We start from the raw sequence: 19,034 nt of genomic DNA, 5'->3' as shown, positions 1-19,034 counted from the left end.
TTTTCTGGGGCCTTGATCAACTGTTAATTAATCATATAGTTTTTGTTGATCCGCAAGGAGATAATATATTCTGCTTTTAGATTAAAGTATGTCGTTGCAGAGTGATCTTTCAACCACTATGAATAAACTCAAATGACGTGAATCATAATTTAATACAATTCGCATGCTACATGTTACATTGTACAAGTTACAGAATATTGCCTTCACTGGATGTAGCCAGAACTGCATGTAGCTGTAAAAAGCAAGACATGCATTTATATATATGCAAACCCTGCATGTGACTCCAAAAAGACATGCATAAAGAAAACAGAAGTTCCCTTTTTCTTGTAAAAGTGAAAAAGGAAGTCCTTAGACTTGAAATTTAATTTAAGAGAGGCATCTTGTGGTCAGGAAAATGGGAATAATTGGAATGCCGGTGACCTAATGAGCCTGCCTTCTCTGAATGAGATGTTGTCGAGCTTCGCTTGGCACCATTTGAGCTGAGAAGAGGAGATTGTGGACATGTGAAGGACTTTTGAAGCAAGGCCCAAGTCAACGAGCGTGAGCAAAATTTCTTTCCTTTGAGACTCTGCAGGAGGGCCAATCTTTGTTCTCTTCTTCAACCAACACCTCTGCTTCCCTCGCAAATCCTTCAACCCTAGTGTCTTCTGCAAGAACAATAAAAAAATCTTTACCAACTTCGTTTTCGAGCTTTCCACTTTGTACGGGGCGAATAAGGAAAGAGACGAGTTTTATTGCAAGTCACGTCTCTTCAAGAAAAGATTGGAAATGCAGGCGTGCATGGAGATAACTTATGCCGACACGAGAATTTTATTCTTGTTATTGGGGTGTGTGTTTGGTACTAAAAATGGTTGAGTTGGAGCGAACAAAATTTGAAATTTAACTTTCACCTTGCGGTGTGTCTGATTCAGATCAGCAAGAAGTTGGAGATCTCTAGGATCTTCAACAGGTGAATAGCTCCACAAGGAGTTCTTGAGCTTCCACCAAGTCTTATCATTGTCGTGATCAGTCTTGATGAAAATATAGAAGGCCCATATGCACTTCTCTATGGCGTTGGCAACTTCTTTCAGGTCCATGGCTGCTTCTTTTGTTCCTACCGTTTTTCCTCCTGAAATCACTCGGGAAGGACATATAAGAAAATACCCAAAAGTTTGAAATTTATATGCGTCGAGTGCAATCTTCAATTTTAACAACCGCCATAAAAGATAATATTCTTCACAAGCGGTCTTGACCACCAGAAAATCGTCCATCTTCAATTGCTTAGCTGTGTAAAAGGGTCTCTCCGCGATTTGTAGGTTTCTCATGAGAACAGTGATTTTCATCAATCATGTTTGTCATGGAGATCTTATCAAGAAGGTTAGAAAACATAAGAGTCATTTGCAGTTAGAGGAACTATTGGACATATTGCACATCCACATAATAAAACTTGAGGGAGATAGAGAATGCATTCCAATCCGTGGATTTTTTTTTTTATCTGGGTGCAAGTAAGATGTTGTAGAATTTCAAAAGGATAAGCATACATGAATGTTTTGGTAAGAAGGTCAAATGAAGACTGAGATATTGTTCTTAAAAGAACTTGATAGATCAGGAGTGAGATAATGAGATGGACCCCCCTCAATTTAGAAGTGGAAAATCAGCCTATTAGCTAAAGTGTCGCTTTTACTCCTCCTGAGAACCAGAAAACAAAGTTCATCTCCATGCAAGATGCTACTTCCCCAAGCAATTCAAGAAAATACACGTCAGTCTTATCATGGATAAACTTTGCCTGAACAATACAATATGTTATAGGTATAGTCATTCAAGATTTATTGGTTAAATTCGTAATATACCTGTTAATTCAGGGACTTGGAGGAGACTCTTGAGAGAAAACCTTGCTTGGACATATTTCAAGTATCTCTTCCCTTCACACCTTTCATCCTCCAAGAATCTTTCCAATAGGACTTGGAATTTTTGGAATTCACCCGCCAGATCGTGGTGAAATACCGAGGCGGATTGGAGAGAAGAGGTTGGAGAGTGAGTGAGGTCTTGGACCTTTTGGTATTGGTGATTGAGAGCCTCCCATGACAAGCATGCTTGAGCCACATAGACCAGCTCAAAGTCGCATTGTATGCTTCTCAAGAGTCTCTGCTTCGAGAGTTTGGTTAGTGAGAATTGAGGGATGGTGAAATTGGCCGACTCAATGCTGTTCAGAGGTGAACCAGCAGTCCCCAATTCCTTTTGCAGCATCGCACCTACAGAATGACACCCATTCGAACTCGGTCAATAGTCAATATTGAAAAAAAATTAAAAAATTAAGCAACCCTTTGTCTTGTTCATCAATGGAAACTATCGTGTTGATCTTGAATGAGCAATATTTCTGACCCAAGTTTTAGCTTGCTTGCTAACGCAGATAAAAAGTCACTTTGTATGCATCGTATTTCGTTCAGTTCGACGTGATATTTTGTAAGACGTGTGAAAGTTGAGAATTTTATTTCTGTTGTGCATGGTATGCATAACAGAAATAAAATTCTCAACTTTCATGGTATGCATAACAAAGAAAGATTCCATAGCATGGGGGATATCTTCTTATGCAATGTGATGATGAGAAAACATACTGATTCCACAGGTCCTTTCGCCATTGAGGGTGTCGAACCATCCCATGCGCTCGATGTACGTCCTGTAGAAGGGATCAGCCTCGATTGTTCCATCGTCATCGGCAACTTCTCTAAGCATTGACAGTGGCGGAACATGAGTCTCACAGGTCGAAGTTGAATACTGATTTACATCGGTGTCTTCTTCCAGTGTCTCTGCCAAAATATCAGAGCCTACTGGTTCAGAGCCCAAAGGGGGCAAATCCAAGCTACCAAAAACCGAACTCGGAAGCGGACACTCGTCCATAGAGAAACCTTCTTCTGTTGCTAAGTTTGACATTGAAAAGGAAGACGCATGCTCATTCAAGTTCACTTCAACTTCAGGACTAGACAAAGTGCGCATGTACTCATTGTCATCAACATTAAAGTCATCTTGACAGGCATCAACAACAATACATGGTTCAACTTCGAGCTCCTCTGTAGCATCTTCGAAGCGAACTTGCTCTTCTTCGACTTCCTCATATTTCCTAGGGATAAACTCTGCTTCTAGCTCGCATGTCACAGCTGATGCTGCAAATGAGAAGCTATAAGACAGAAATTCCGTAACACTTTCATCGGCGGTCTCCAAAACTTCATGATGCTCAACCTCTTGACCATCGTTTTGATAGTCACCGACTCTATTGGACCGAAAACAATAGAAGACGGCACATTTAGCTGAACCATAGAGATGACTCCCCGGAAACAGAACTATCCTGAGCAAGGCTAGGATGAGAGACAAGACCCAATCTAACGGAGTCTTGAGAAAGAGAAAAATCAGGCATGCAACGAGAAAGAGAGGGTGGATATAGAAGCTCAAATAAAACCACTTCCGTAACCCATTTGGGAGGAGGGCTGATTCAATCAGGTACCAAGTAGAGCCATACAAAGCCATTTGTCTATCCAATCAACTCATCAGTTATATCTCCCGACGGACTTCCTCCATTCTTGATCCTAGAAGACCATAGACTTATGGAGGTTCTTAATTCGAATCTCTTTACGCAGGCAAAGGCGGTATTATATACAAGCCGGCCGATGGCTAACCAATGCAATGAAAAATTCCATGAGTTGAACAATACTGTTTTTGCTTCTGGTGAGTCATGGTCATTGGTCATGCAGGATTGGAATAATTTATTTGACACTTACTTCACAAGGAAGACTGAGTCTTGGCGCGGAATATGGACGGTACATGTCTTGACTAGCCCTTTCAGGGGTATATTTAAATGTTCCGCCACTTGTTTGCTTACTCGGATCTTATCCAGCACGAGGGACAATAGATAAGTACATTTCGTCTCCTGATCTTATCCAGCAATGGGGAGTGAACCTGCAAGATCCGCAAATATGTCACGCTTCCAAACTTGGGGACCAATCAAGTTTTGGAGCAGCGGAAAGCAACCGGCTTGGAAAATATCAATTTCGAATTCTGGTGGACGCATCCATCGTGACAACGTAATAGGGATCTTACTGAATTTTCATCTTAATCAAATGTTAGAAAAACTTGGCTCCATATTGCCATCGCTGTCGTTGCGAAACAAGGTTTACGCAACCAGTTCTGTGTCGGACTCCCGGCATATGTTAACATAGCTAGCCCGCATACGAATACTAGCTGTACGACCAAATTTATGAGGGTCGACTGTACGAGACGAAGTAAAAAAGCTCGAGCGTAGAATTTCCAAGATGTCCATTGTGATATACCTTCGCTTGTTCCGGGGGCACGAGGTTTTGCTAATCGCTCTTCACTACTTTGAACAGACCGTGATACTGAATAGATTACCAGGTTCGGGTATCATTCGGACAGTTTTTTTCTATGGGCAAACCGACGACTTCCTCCTGATCAAAGTTGCTCGTATGATCGAGGACTGGTCAACTAGTGTTATTTCATTGTTCCTTCTTCGTATTCACGGCAGAATTTTCTTGTACAGGAGGAAAAGAAAAGGGTTAATACCATGAAAAACCTCAAACCGGTACATCTGTGATAAATTTATCCCAAATTATTTTTGTGATCACAAAAAATCCCAAACTGGTACACCTGTGATAATTTTACTCCGAACTAATTTTTTGACCATCAAAAACCCCAAACTGGTACACCTGTGACAAATTTACCCTCCATTAGTTTCCGCTAAATTTTACTGCCAAATTGCTAAGTCTGATGACACGTGGTAATTGATGGGTGTACCAGTTTGGGGTTTTACCCTCTTTGTTTGTCACAAGTTTACCAATTTGTGATTTTTCGTGATATTAATCCAATTTAACGGACACTAACGAAGGATAAATTTGTCACAAATGTACCAGTTTTGGGTTTTTGGCGGTTAAAAAATTAGTTTTGGGTAAAATTATCGCAGGTGTACCAGTTTGGGGTTTTTGGTGGTCAAAAAATTAGTTTTGGGTTTTTGGTGATCAAAAAATTAGTTTGAAATAAATTTGTTATAGATGTATCAATTTGAGATTTTTTGGGGTATTAACCTAAAAGAAAATAGGAATGCAAAAGGACGTGCAGGGTCATCCGTCACGAGACTCGGGAGTAGGTCTTGGTCTTGAGCCACGGGCATCGGTAAGTGAACGGTATTTGCATCTGTCTCTGTCTCTCTCTTTCTCCCCCGCCATGCACGCGCAGATGATGTGACGTCCCCGTTTGGAGGAAACAAGGAAGAAAGCACAAATTAATAGCCCGCCCCAGTACTGTCCAACACTCTAAATCAAGATGATGCTTTCAAAAAAGGTCATTTAAAAGAGAATAGAATACTACAGACGTGCAAACGGACGAAACGGTGGTAAGAATTTCAACCAGCAGAGTCGAGCTGAAGGAGGAGAGAGATTAGGGGGTAAGTCAAGGTCAATCCCACGCGCGGTTGGTCCTTGTAGCGACTGGGACACGACAAGGAGGAGAATGGCAACAACCCACAAGTTGTTAATAGAAACAGAGACTGATCGTCAAATTTTCTTTCTCGTTTTTCGTCATGAAAGACGATGCCGCGGTCAATGCAATAGGAAGTTTCCGGGAAACTGCGCAGGTCGGACTGTGTGTATTCCGAGCGTAGAGAATTGGTGAACTGCCATGATTATACAATTGGCGCATTTCAGAAATGACATGAGAATGAAAGAGAGAAAGAAACAACCTGGCTTGTCATTTGGTTTAGCTAAGTTTAAGGTTTTCTTCTCGACTTCAACTCTTGCATCAATGTATAACAATACATGGGTGGTTCTAAATCCTTAGGAGTACCCGAGACGGTTTGAGTCTTTTTAGGATAGACAAAATAATCCCCACTTGCATATTCTTATTATAGATATATAGGCAGTGTACCATATGGGTTCGGTCCTTGGATTGCGTTCATATCTATCCATGAGATTTAAAGCAATTTTGCTTACTAATTTGGGATCGCGCACCAACCGGGACCACATATCAGTGAGCTAATAACCTCGGCCAAACCTTAGTTTAAAATCTTGCGAGCCCCCCAATCGTACACTACCAGTACGCCAACCCTGTCAATTTATCCCGAAATCTAACATCATTAGCTCCGCAAAAATTTGCATTTCAACTTCTGGTTCCTAGCAAAAAAGAATCCCCGGCAGAAACCCCAAAATAGTAAAAGATCTCTTGAGAGATTGGTGACCAGGTCAATAGAAGTGTAAGAGAATGGCATCTCCATCATCAATGAGCTGTGATGCGAAGATTTCGTTGGAATTATGATGCAGGAAAACAAAAATCCATGTCAACAGCAATGGATATTAAAGCATGAAGCTACTTAACAACTATGACAATAGGAGAGAGAGAGAAATTCAGAACCTCAGCTCTTACATTAGGGACAACCATTCTTGTACCATACATAAGCAGCAAGCAAATTCATTAAATTATAGGCCACTGAAGATGGCAAGCTACGCAAGTTAGCAAAAACTTTATTGAAAAAAGCAGTCATGAAAGAGAACATCATGCTTGCTCAAAATATCTTAACTGAAGAATCAGTCATCATCTTCACGCACCACAAAACTCCCAGGATTGATTGTAATACTCTTGGTGCAGTTGTCAGTTTTGTATATTCCCACAAGTCGATCCGCAAGCTCAAACATGTTGTTTCTGAGGCTGCACATTGCATAGAGAAAACATGAATATGGTAAGTTGGGAGAAAATTGTCATCTGACATATATTTAGACTATCTCCTACACAAGGTACCTTATAATAATGAATTGGGCGTCTTTTGTACGATCTTTCACATAGTGTCCCACGATAGAAACATTTTTGAAGTCTGAGAAATTATAACACATACAACTAAGCTTGGAACAGAGGCAAGATAAACAGCATGCCAAGAAAAGAATGAAACTCTGGAATGGGCACTGAGTACCTAGAGCAGCATCGATTTCGTCCATCACATATAGCGGAGTGGGTTTGTAGTGATGAAGGGCAAAGACTAGAGCTAATGAGCTGAGAGTCTGAAGATTCAGACATGCAAATGTCATACCAATACATAAAGCTTCACAAAGTAAGAGGGGCAGAACAGCCATGTACTCCAGTTACCTTTTCGCCGCCAGATAAGTTAGCGATATTCTTCCAGCTTTTCTTTGGTGGCCTGACACTGAAGACCACACCTTCAGAGAAGGGATCCAAAGAGTCGACCAATTCAAGTTCCGCATCACCGCCTAGTGTGATCATCTGTTTTCTATAAGATAAGGATCAGAAGGAAAAGTACTACAGGTGCTCAGCACCTGATACAATTTGGAAGCTAGTTTTTTACAAGTGCACAAAAAACTGAGCCCAGTAATTGGAAGATGGACTAGACAAGGCAAGAGATGTGGAAGCACTGTCATCATCCAGAATAGTTAGTGCTAAGCATGCATCAAGAAGTTCATTAATATGGAAAGATCAAATCAACTATTAAAGAGAAACAAATAGAGTCACGTATATTGTCATGAACCTATGCAGACATGTGCAGATGTACGAGTTGTGTCGATATACAATTACTCAAATAGGGGAGAGAAATAAGCACCTGATACATCTCTTTTAATTTCAGAGATATTGTATTGAATCCTGCCATGAACTCATCCAGCCTAATATGAAAATACCAGTCAGAACCATTTCCATGTCAATATGCAAGATAAAAGACAATTATTCTTACCTCTTCTTTCTCCACTCATCATACTGTTTCTTTATGTCATCTCGTTGCTGAGTGATATGATTAAGATCATCAACTCGTTCACTATATAATGCAACTTTTTCCCTGTACCTGTACATGCAAAGATAATTCATATAGAAACTCTTCCGGCGCATCTCAAGGTGCAGAGGATATTGAGAGCAAGGAGAAAAAGTTCCTACTCTGAGATTGAATCGAGATTAGGACTCATTTCCTTGAGTTGTGCTTCTAGTAGTGCCACCTTCTCAAGCGCCCTCCTCAAGTCACAAGTCTCCATCAGAGACTTATCAGTCAATGTAGCTTGAAGCTTTGCAGGATCCACTGAATCTTTGTGAATCCTACAAGAGACAAAATAGGATTTGAAAAACTATGCACTGCTCTGCCAACATCGAATTTCTTTTTCTGTAAACCAACATACTGTTCCATATGTTTTGTAAGTGCAACTTGCTGGTCATCAAGTCTTTTCTGGTAACTTTTTGCCTTCAACTCCAATTCTTTGTATGCCTTCTTCATGTCTTGTAGGTTATAGGCAGAATCAACCTGCAGTACTAAGCAATCCTAATCATATGGCGCTCTTGTGGATGACAGGAGCATGAAGCGGACAAGGTTTTGCCAAATGGTACCTCTGACGCCCGCAATTCATCCACAGACCTTTTCACTTTCTCATATTCAGATTTTGCTTTCTCCAAGACATCTCTATGCTGATCTATAAGCTAAAAGCAAGCACCCAAAGTTAATGACATATCAACAGCAACCGACAACCATATGGCACATGCACAAAGAGAGAACAGACACAACAATACCTGCTGCGTTTTTTTGTAATTTTCTTGAACTTTAAATGCTTTCTGTTCTATTTCTCGGAAAGCAGACCGTAATTTCTCCTTCTCGTCAGCTAGTCTCTCTTTCTGCTTTTCTGCCTCCTCAAGCCCTTTTGTTAATTCCTTTATCTTTTTCTGACCAGACTCTATCTGGTTTTTGTGGCGATTGATCTCTGTCTTGTGCTGATCAATATCCTGATAGTGGAAAGATAAATTTATATATGTTCGATAACATAATACAATATTCAATGATGCGGGTTCTCACAGATTGAATCTTAGAGACCCTGGACTTCTGCGCTTTCATCTTATCCCCCCCAGCATCTATTTTCTTCTGCAGCTCCGACGCCTGAAAACAGAAGTCATCACCACAAAAAGCAAGCAGTAAGACAAATCCAGTTGAAAGTACCACGGGTTAGCTTCTCTATGCTGCCTGTTATGGCATAATAATACACAGATCAAGACAACATGCAACATTTAGTTGCAGAATGATAAAAGCAGCAAAGCTTATTAGAAGAACGGTCATTTAAAAACCCACCATCTCCTTCAGTTTTTTGGATCCTGACATGATCCTATCAATCTCCTTTTCTTCGTCGTGCATAATTTTCTTGAGCTCCTCAAGCCTATCAAGCTCATCCTTCCCTGGCTTTGATGCTGCCTTCAAAGAATCAAGTTGTTCTTCAAGGTTGCTATGCACGGAATGCAAACTGTCTATCTGTAAAGCAAGATCTTTGTCCGTAAGTACCAGTTCATATGGCAAAAGAAATACGACCAAAACTAATAAGTACCTCCTTCTGGCACTTAGCCAACTCCATCTCCAGATTTGCAAGCGCTGTTTCAGAGGACTGGTGACGCCTCACTGCATCGGCTATTTGTTGTCGCAGATTGCTTAACTTATCAGACAAGGTAGAAAGCTCATTCTCTGCATTTCTAACAGCTTCTGCAGACACACTGGCGCTTCGAATGCATGTACCCATCTTACCACCACGGGGTTTACTTCCCCCTCCACTCATGGTTCCAGATTTTTCAAAAAGTGCTCCATCAAGTGTTACAACACGTCTAAATTCTCTATTTCCACTGTAGGCAATTCGTGTTGCCTGAATGTTGAACATAAAAGTGATTACATGACAGGTCATCAGGACTAAGATATCTTTCTGACAAAAATAAGCCTTGCCAAAAGTTCAATTATTTCCAATCTTGGGGCACTAACTTACAGGACCTTCATAGGTACTAATTAAGCCAAGAGACAGAGCCAGAAAGAAAATATTTGCAGTTGTCCAAAAAAAACCAAATCTAAGATACATGAGATATCACAACTTTATCATTACCTGATCGAGATTCTCTGCTACAACAGTATTTCCAAGTGCAGCATAAAAAGCAAGCTTCATTCTCTCATCTTGGACTTTGATTAGGTCAAATAGACGTGGAACTCCTTCTGGAGTGCTTACCTTCTCCTTCAGTTTGTGGAGAAGACCAACTTGCTTTTCCTTCATTTAGGATAAAAACAAGTTGAACAAAATAAGTAATTTTGTAAGGCATAATAGAAAATTACCCAACTATCAACACTTTCCTTGCCAACTCTGCAGGCCTACCTACCAGCACAATTGAGGCCAAAGAAAAACTATTCAAAGAAGAGTGATGTGTGTGCATTCAAGGTGATGAAAACAGATTGAAGAAAGGGAGCAGGGGCTGAATAATCAATCTCAACGGGGTCAGGGAACTGGTGTATTGCCAAACTAGCAGCATCAGCTGGTTCAGCCAGCACATAATAAAAACAACAGTTGTCTAAAGTAGCATCTGAGAGAGGAGGGTTAATAAGCAGTTGGTACCAATATCATGAAAGTTGCAACGCCTAGTTTCTCTTTCCGGAGTAACTGAACACATGCTTGTGCTGCGCTTGTTGTTTCCACCACTATATAGTCAAGTCCCGGACAAGCCGTTGATATAGCAATATCATACTTTGCTGTAAGGCGTAAAGTTAGTTCAGCATCTGATCTGTTAAAGATTATTTAGCTTTTGGGGAGCAAACAAAAAACAGCTACAGAATCATTAGATGCATATTCACAATTTCTGGGCCACCCACTTCGATATTCGCTCGTGTCTTACCTGGTCAGGAGATTAGTAAAATATTTCACGTGCATGGGATTGACTTACCTAAGGTGGGCTTCCTCGACATTAAAAAAGGAACAAAAATCTGAATTCTTGGAAAGCTGAAATTCTACAGTATGAATAGCAAAATAAAAAGGACAATAAACGAGAGTGCAGCTTCTGCACACTTTCAATAAACTACGATAAAGCCCCTCAGTCAAATTTCAACAGTAAAACATAAACGAAGTCAAATATATGTGGAGCAACAAACAACACTAACCGTCAATAGCACCTAAGTCACCCATTCGCCCATATATTCCCTCTATCTGATTCGACCTCTTGGCATGCAAAATCGCCTTCAAAACTGATCCTTCACTCTTCTCAGAATCCATAACAGACTTAAGTTGAGTAACCTTTTCTCTTGCAGATTGTTCAAGAGGGATCAGTGTTTCTTGTTCTCTAATGCATGCCTGCAGGTAACTTAAAAGTTTGAGCAGTCTGTGAAAGAACACAAAAGAAATGCAATGGCAATCATAATACAAACTTGCTCCAATCTTCGAGCTTCTGAGACTTCTGTCCTTTTCTTCTGGATATCCTCTCTGATATTAGCAATGTTTTCCGTTCTTCTTTCGATCTTTCCCTTGATGTCATCCATCTGCTTTTGAGCATCCTCAAAAGCAGAACGATGAGCTTCATGCTGTGAGAAATAAATATATAACTTAGCCAAAATTTTACATACCCAAACAAAAATTCTTTCTTGACCTCTCCTTTAATTGCTCAAAGCACAATAATCCATGGAACAAGACATCACGGTGAGCAGGGAAATTTTTCCCACATCATTTCTAATCCCCCTCCAGTAAGTTAAAATGAAATTTCCCCTCAATGAAAAATGATATCATTTCTTATCTCTTTGACTATCAACCCTTGTATCTCCTAGAGTCATTAGCTATTGCAGGGGCTTAAGCTTCAACTCAGAGATTGATATTTCCAGCAACAATGCCATCTATTGAATTTGTAAGTGGATAGCACATCACCTTCTCATGAAGAAGCTTGCTCGCAGAACATGCGACGTCAAGTTTTCCCTTATGTTCGATCAGTTGTTTTTCCCAAGGATCTAATTCAGCACGAACTTTTGCAAGCTCAGAACGAAATTTCTCAGTTTCCACTGCTTGCCAAAATCATCAGAAGAAAAAAAAAAGGGTTTAGGAAAGCTCATCAGCTTTGAGCACGAAACTCCAAGAGAAATATGATTGCAAGAAGGGGTTGTATCTTCATCAAATAAGTACTCCATCTAACCCATTCTATCGCAAAATAAGAAATGGAGCATGTCCACCCAAGCAATGTTGGAGCGGGGGCTTTTGCTTCTTAACCAATTAGATCACATTATGAATAAATTGGCCGAAACTAACTTCATCTTCATGATATTCCAGCTTAATTTAGACACTGCTGAGTGTCTCTCTCACGTGAATTTGAACCAACAAAAGTCTAAGTCATTAAATTTGATACTTAATCTGTCATTAGATCAGAAAGCTCATAAGAAAGAAGCTACAAGCTTTCCCAATTTCAAATGAGTACATTATTTCTTAGACTAATTGTCGTCCTTGTGTAACTTAACACAGAAAAAGAATTTGTGAATATGCCCGCAGCTCAGGAGGGCATTGGATATTGCACTACACAACTATGCCGTATGCAAGGTTCAAACTAACAAAAAGTGAAAAATTACCTTGAAAGTTCTCTTCGACTTTCTCCAGAACTGCAGCTTCATCAGACAACAGCTTTTCCAGTTTTGGAATATTGTCCTCGAGTTCTGGAATTGCCTTTGCTGAATCCTCACACGTCTTTTTTAAACCTTCAATTTTCAACGCATCCTAAAGGAAGGAACAGATGAAATGTCAAATCATGCTTAATGTGTGTAAACTACGTGTTTCCTACCTTTTCAAGTTTCTCCTCAACTTTCTTGATCTTTTGCTTCTTGTGCTTCAAACCTTCCCGATATTGAATATCTTGATTTTCAAACTCCTTGAACTCATCCTTACAGACACGTAGATTATTATCCAACTCCTGATCATCCATAGACAAACCCAATTGCAAATATTCAGAAGAACTGAATGGGAAAAAAATTTCAGCAGTAACCATCACATTGCAATGAGTGTGCACACTTCCTTCCTCATATAGGCGGACAAACAAGCTGATATGTGGTGCTTCGAATTGTTAGTCAGGACCCATGCGGAGCATACCTCTTGTCTGTTCAAATACTTCTGGTGCACCGCCTCGAGCTCCTTCAGTGTCTTGTTGCTTTCTCCAATTTTCTCCCTAGAATAAACATCCCAAGACCCAACACAAAAGTGTGAACTTTGGATACTGACACGGACATAACGAAGCAAGCAGATATACCTTTGCCTACTCAAATTTTCTTCTAGGCTGGAGAGGTTTGTTTGCATTTCAACCATTTTGGCATTGCTATCTTCATAAGCCAATGTTGTGGCTTTCTCTTGCCATTTCATGAGAGACAACTCCCTCAGCATGTAAGATTCTGCTTCATTCTTCACGTCCTATTGCAAAGACAATAATAAAATCCAGTACCATGTCAAGACCACGAAACCGAAGATTTTATATGCCCAAAATATATTGTGTTACCTCCAGGCTATCTCTTTCTTTCTCAGCCAGCTTAACCATTTGCACTACCCCAGATCTCTTCTCATTCAGGGACTCCAGCCTGCAATGTCGATAATTGCACGTGTCGTTGTCAGTCTGAACATTACTTAATTGTGCAATGCGATGGGAAACAGATGAGTGGCCCAACACATTCAGCGAACAAAGGATAGAGGCACAAGTCAGGTAATGGTGGCACACATCCAATGTATTCCACTGTATAAAAATGGAACACTGCATCATCCTGACTGTGCAACTTCATAGGTTATAGGCACTGACTTGCTATTCCTCAGCACAAAGCCACAAATCATAGCCTATATTCTATCATTCAAAATAGTACTTTCCTATTAAACATAACGGGAGCACATTTACACCTATGAAGAAAGGTGCATCAAGAAAAACACTCCATATGGAAGCCCGTAAAATGTAAGATTATGAGAGTGCGTCGTCATTCAAGTTCCGAGATGAAGTACTCACTCTTTGAATGATTCATCTATTTTCTCGATGTATTTGTTGGTTCCAATAATGTCTTCGAGATACTCAAGAAAACCTTCATCATGGGGTCCTTGGGCCTTCGGCTTCATTAAGGAAATCTGCTCAACTTCACCCTGATGACAGAAACCACGAAGTTAGTTCCGGTTTGCATTAAGCTCAACCGCAATATTTTGTGACAGGATCGACCTGAAGAATCAAGAAACGGTTGTTGTCCAAGTCCACTCCTTTCCCTCTCAATAATTTAGTGACCTCGGTGAAGTTACTCGAGCGGTTATTAATGTAATACTTGGAGGAGTTGTCTCGAAATGCAACCCGGCTTATTTCAAAATCACTTCCTGGAAGAGCTTCATATCCACCGTCATCCTGGAGTTTTGAAAAATGATTATATCAGAAACATTTCAACACTGCGACTCTGCAACAAACCGAGGCTCTAATTACTTATCTCCAATCGTCAGTGATTGGTGTAAAAAGTATCCGCTTCCTATGTATCCCAATTGCTCGAGTAACAGATAAAACTAACAATCTTATCCTGCAATCTATATTGGATATTAAACATGGCGAGGGCAGATAGCGGTACGAGATGGAAGTCTTTGTTACCAAATCCACAATTTCCTGAAACCAAACGGAAACGCCAGCACTGTCAAGATTCTGGTGATTAGTTGAGTTGTGGATAAGCTCCGAAACCTTGTTGAGCCTCATCTGCAGGGAGAAGCCGTCCAGAATTTCCATAAATGCAAGATCATTTTAACAACACAATTGTTGAAAAGCTTTGTAAAATTCAGCTTCGAAGAGCATGCATCTGCAAATGTACCTGCTTTGCTCTCTTCCCGAACACGAAAAGCATAGCATCTATCACATTGCTCTTCCCGCTCCCATTCGGTCCCACTACGGCTGAAAAGCTCTGAAAAATCCACAACCAAGAACTCAAACGTCAGGTTCGCGAGCCACGGAACTCTTTTGCTCTTTGTCAAATGCACAGCATGGGTAATCAGATGAAGGGGTGCGATCCTAACATCGCTAACAATGGGAATCCCTCAAAAACTTTAACTTTTACCGACACACGCGAGGCGAAAATCCCCGCTCCTTCGCAACGGAAAAACCAACAAATTTAAAACAGTGGAAAGAGCTCGGAACCCTAACCTTGTGAAAAGGGCCGACGCGCTGCTCGCCGGCGTAGGACTTGAAGTTCCTCATCACCATCTCCTTGATGAACAGCCTCGGCGGGCCGCTCCCCCTCGCCGACGGCGGCGGCGGCTTCCGACCCGCCGAGCCCGGCTCGCGGGCCGTCGCGCCGTCCCCATTTTCCATCCCCATACAAGCTCCGATCCGAGCTCCGCCGCCGCCGCCGCAACCAAATCGAAAGCGCTCCCGGCGTTCGATCGGCGGAGGGGGGGGGCGGGGCGCTCGCAAACCTCCGTCTCCGAGGAAGAGAGAAACCGGCGACCTGCGCGACGATGTATATACGGTGGCGATTCTCGATCTGTCCGAATCGTATCGAATCTCTCTCTCTCTCTCTCGTACCCCCGACGCAAGCGGGGATTTCGAAGTGGAAAGAATCGGGGAAAATGGCGGGAAAGCGATCCGCTTTTTCGAATTTGGGGGACGCGATGTGGGCTCGACGGGATCGGGCCAAGAGGCCCAACGGTTAGGCCCAAATTGAATTGGGCTTTCGATCGCATGTGGGCCGTTTTAGATCGGTCTCTCAGATCACCACGACTTATTAAAACAGAACGGTCCGAAGAACTATGCCATGAGTTCGAAATCGAGACATCTTATTTAGTAAAGGAGTTTTTTTCCCTTCCGTCGTCGTCACGAAACACACGCGATGATCCAAATGGAATTTTTCTTCGGCCGGACCGCCGTCGCCCGAAGCTGTTTTGGCCTTGATCGCGGGCGTTCTAATATGTTAGAAACCGTGCAGGCGATGCCACGTTCGAACGACGTGAAGATGTAAAAATTGGAATTCGACATGGATATACTGCACCAAAATTCGACATGGAAGAGGCGGTTGTTATTCTTGAGGTCATGAAACTCTGCTAAGGTAAATATACCGAATATTCAGTTACCCGCAAGTAGAATTGAACAGGTTGGTAAGTTTAATATGCCACAATAAATGTTGAGTTCATTCGACGATTCATGGACCCACGAGCGGCTATTACCCATGTCACCGAGCATCGTGTTTGAGTTACACATAACCCCCCCGACACTACTCCTCTTTCGGTGGGATGGCGGGTCGGATCTTTGTATGTATATTGCCTCTCGATTCACCCATATCCACGTGCCCACCAGATATATCACCGATGATATCGGTAACGTAATAAGAAGCGATGTTCCCTTTAGCGCTATGCTGGGTCCTCTCCATCGATTGCACCTAAGCGCAACGTGGGTCGACTTTCTCGCGCCTCGACCGAGTTATTATCTCTAGCACTTAGCTATCCTTCCTGGGTCCTTTTTTAATCATGCTATTTGATGCCATGCCAAGAGGATATGCAGAAATCAAATCTCGACCGACCGGGATCGAAAAAACGTTATCCCAATCCATCCGACTCACGATCCTCTCAATTCAAAACGCGAACGTAAAAAAAAAAAAATTTGAAAAAAGAAGAAGGGGGTTAAAAAGGCAGAGAGTTGTCATCTCAAAAATCCACCTCGCAACGTGACATCTCCCACATTGAAATCCCTAGAAATGAGGAAGATGTTGGGTGGGGCGTGAGGGTGAGAGGTGCCATGTCCTTTTACTCGCATCTGCTCCTCAACAGTTTCGCTACAGCTCGCCCCTTTGGGACCGGTCGCTTTGCCCCCACCACCCAAAGAGGTGGAAAAAAAAAAACACAACCCTAGTTGTTGTGTTTTTTGTCGATATTATGATTTGGTAACCTTTTTTTGTATCGATTTTTAGCTATTTTGGTTAGCTTTAGGGGGTGATTGGAAAGATATCTTGATTGGCAGAAATCAAGGGGGGTAATCTATTATTCGAATGCCAATTCATCTTTGAACTTTTTGATTCTACCATTTTAATCGTAAATATTTTTCGCGAAATCCTGATGTAGTCATTCCGGGACAATATTCGCCGAGAATCGCCGACGCGGCGGCATGCCGCGTAGGACGGCCGGCGATGACTGGACCGCCAACAAAAGCTATTTCCGGCGACTATTGACCAAAATGACTGCATTGGAATTTCGCGTGAAGGTTTAGGATTAGGATTCAATTGGTAAATTTGAAAAATTTTAGTACTAAATTGGCATCCGTCCAGTTAGATGAAGGCGTGGATTAATATTTAAATAATGTTAGAAATATATCACACGATTCTATGTATCTCTTAGATCTCAATCTCATTATTCTGATTGATTTTAAATTATATTGTAATATTAAGTCATTATAGTTGGCCTCCTGTAAAGCCTATAAATAGGCTCCTGTATAATTTATTGTGAATTTCTACAACTTTATCTTCCGCATTATTCGTAACATAATATTATAGCAAGATGTCTTGAGTTCAAATCTTTCCAGCAAAAAGACCAAGCTAAACAAGAGTAGGAGTGTTAGAATATTTAAATATTAATCTACTATTCCATCTAACAGCTTAAGTTTTAAGAACAGTTGGCAGCGATCCAACAAAATCTCACATGTCCAATAAATTTAGGACTGATTGTATAATTTTTCCCCTCAAGACTAAACCACACTTACCCAATTATTTAGTGCTCTTGTTAATATATAGGGTTAACACCACGAAAAACCCAAAATCGGTACGCCCATGATAAATTTACCTCAGACTAATTTTTGGACCATCAAAAACCTCAAACCGGTATACACATGACAAATTTACCCTCCGTTAATTTTCGTTAAATTTTACCATTAAATTGCTGAGTTGGATGATAAGATGTACCCATTTAGGGTTTTACCGCTCAGTTCATCACAAATTAATCAATTTGTGATTTTTCGTGGTATTAATCAAACTTAACGAAGGGCAAAATTATTACAGATGTACCAACTTGAGGTTTTTTATGGTCAAAAAATTAGTTTGGAATAAATTTATCATAGGTATATGAGTTTGTGATCTTTCGCGGTATTAACCCTACTGTATATGGTCCACGGTAAGTTAAAAGAATGGTCCATCTTCATAAAGTGTAAAGAGCAAATATTCTCTAGCAATTACTATATGCGATATACGTGTAGCTTTGCACAGTGAAACCATCGTTTTCTTTTTCACAGGAACTGGTGTTCCTTCATCATTTCACGTCCACTATCGAAATGAAAATGGACCACCCTTGTCAGAGAATCTACCGCGGAGACAATTAAATATGCGCGCACATATATATATTTTTGCAATAGTAGAAATTCTATATGAAGCTTCCTACATTTAGTCCGGTACGAAAATCGCGTTAGAATACCAATTGGGTGCAATCGCAATTATCAAATTTCGCGAGGCTCGTATGTTTGCGGAACTTCTTGTCTATGTGAATTCACGTGATTAGCGTTTGACTCTATAGAAAGAAAATTGTCATTACGGCGCAATGAAAACGTCACTATCCAAATCTACACTAAGATGGACCAAAAAAAACGTGTGAAAAGAATGACTTTGAATTTACGCCCGAAACATCAAACGTGGTATAAAGGGGTCAATTCGACAGAAAAACATTTACGCATTAATTTACATCGGGGACAAAGTAATGCTAAATCCTTCTTGTTTTGTTTTTACCTTTTAAGGAGAAACCCCTTTACGAATGAGATGGGGTCGCCATGCATGCTTTTTTACCGCACGCCGTGAAAAAGCTACCGTGCATGCCTAAGCTTGACCCGGTCCATTCCATCCCTTCCTTTTCTTTCTGAAAAATGGTAAATTTGGAGCGACCGGTTTGAGGTTCGCTTCCCAATTTTTCGAACTTGAAATCTTCTGCGTGGATTGTGAAACCGGCTAATTCCTTTTGTTCTATTGTGGGTTTCGTTAATGTTAGAAATATATCACCCGATTCTATGTATCTCTTAGATCTCAATCTCATTATTCTGATTAATTTTAAATTATATTGTAATATTAAGTCATTATAGTTGGTCTCCTGTAAAGCCTATAAATAGGCTCCTGTATAATTTATTGTGAATTTCTACAACTTTATCTTCCGCATTATTCGTAACATAATATTATAGCAAGATGTCTTGGGTTCAAATCTTTCCAGCAAAAAGACAAAGCTAAACAAGAGTAGGAGTGTTAGAATATTTAAATATTAATCTACTCTTCCATCTAACGGTTTAAGTTTTAAAAA

At 40.8% G+C, this 19,034-nt stretch overlaps 2 protein-coding genes across 2 annotated transcripts; both read right to left on the bottom strand.

Moving 5' to 3' along the window:
- Nucleotides 1–133: 133 nt before the first annotated feature.
- LOC115685276 (uncharacterized) lies at nucleotides 134–3,711 on the bottom strand. The gene is made up of 4 exons (XM_030610314.2): nucleotides 2,595–3,711; nucleotides 1,830–2,231; nucleotides 891–1,108; nucleotides 134–647 (listed from the first exon to the last, which is right to left on the bottom strand). The coding sequence occupies exons 1-4, from the start codon at nucleotides 3,499–3,501 to the stop codon at nucleotides 387–389; spliced, it is 1,788 nt and encodes a 595-aa protein (XP_030466174.2). The 5' UTR covers nucleotides 3,502–3,711; the 3' UTR covers nucleotides 134–386.
- A 2,555-nt stretch (nucleotides 3,712–6,266) lies between these two features.
- On the bottom strand, nucleotides 6,267–15,290 carry LOC115685396 (structural maintenance of chromosomes protein 4). The gene is made up of 28 exons (XM_030610468.2): nucleotides 14,920–15,290; nucleotides 14,591–14,680; nucleotides 14,377–14,478; nucleotides 13,966–14,142; nucleotides 13,762–13,892; nucleotides 13,270–13,348; nucleotides 13,027–13,184; nucleotides 12,870–12,945; nucleotides 12,565–12,693; nucleotides 12,356–12,500; nucleotides 11,667–11,797; nucleotides 11,177–11,329; nucleotides 10,913–11,102; nucleotides 10,374–10,507; nucleotides 9,873–10,031; nucleotides 9,333–9,641; nucleotides 9,083–9,259; nucleotides 8,813–8,893; nucleotides 8,533–8,742; nucleotides 8,353–8,442; nucleotides 8,148–8,269; nucleotides 7,912–8,067; nucleotides 7,715–7,822; nucleotides 7,586–7,646; nucleotides 7,117–7,251; nucleotides 6,944–7,031; nucleotides 6,775–6,847; nucleotides 6,267–6,684 (listed from the first exon to the last, which is right to left on the bottom strand). Exons 1-28 carry the CDS (start codon nucleotides 15,091–15,093, stop codon nucleotides 6,564–6,566), a joined length of 3,759 nt encoding a protein of 1,252 aa, XP_030466328.2. The 5' UTR covers nucleotides 15,094–15,290; the 3' UTR covers nucleotides 6,267–6,563.
- Nucleotides 15,291–19,034: the final 3,744 nt, after the last annotated feature.

This window comes from Syzygium oleosum, unplaced genomic scaffold (assembly GCF_021117445.2).
Source record: "Syzygium oleosum isolate NSW1041296 unplaced genomic scaffold, Sole_v2.1 Sole_v2.08, whole genome shotgun sequence".
NCBI lineage: Eukaryota > Viridiplantae > Streptophyta > Magnoliopsida > Myrtales > Myrtaceae > Syzygium > Syzygium oleosum.
The sequence above is the reverse complement of the archived record's forward strand: the minus strand, read 5'-3'. Positions and strand labels throughout refer to the sequence as shown.

Bases quoted from the DNA above. Each gene is read 5' to 3' on its own strand.
- LOC115685276 (XM_030610314.2), bottom strand. From the start codon at position 3,501: ATGGCTTTGTATGGCTCTACTTGGTACCTGATTGAATCAGCCCTCCTC. The intron at 1,109-1,829 runs GTATATTACGAA...GAGTGATTTCAG, and splicing joins CCAAGTCCCTGAATTAACAG to GAGGAAAAACGGTAGGAACA. The intron at 648-890 runs GTGAAAGTTAAA...TTGTTCTTGCAG, and splicing joins TGAATCAGACACACCGCAAG to AAGACACTAGGGTTGAAGGA.
- LOC115685396 (XM_030610468.2), bottom strand. From the start codon at position 15,093: ATGGGGATGGAAAATGGGGACGGCGCGACGGCCCGCGAGCCGGGCTCG. The intron at 11,103-11,176 runs GTTTGTATTATG...AGTTACCTGCAG, and splicing joins AAGCTCGAAGATTGGAGCAA to GCATGCATTAGAGAACAAGA. The intron at 7,032-7,116 runs GTAACTGGAGTA...CTGAATCTTCAG, and splicing joins ACTTATCTGGCGGCGAAAAG to ACTCTCAGCTCATTAGCTCT.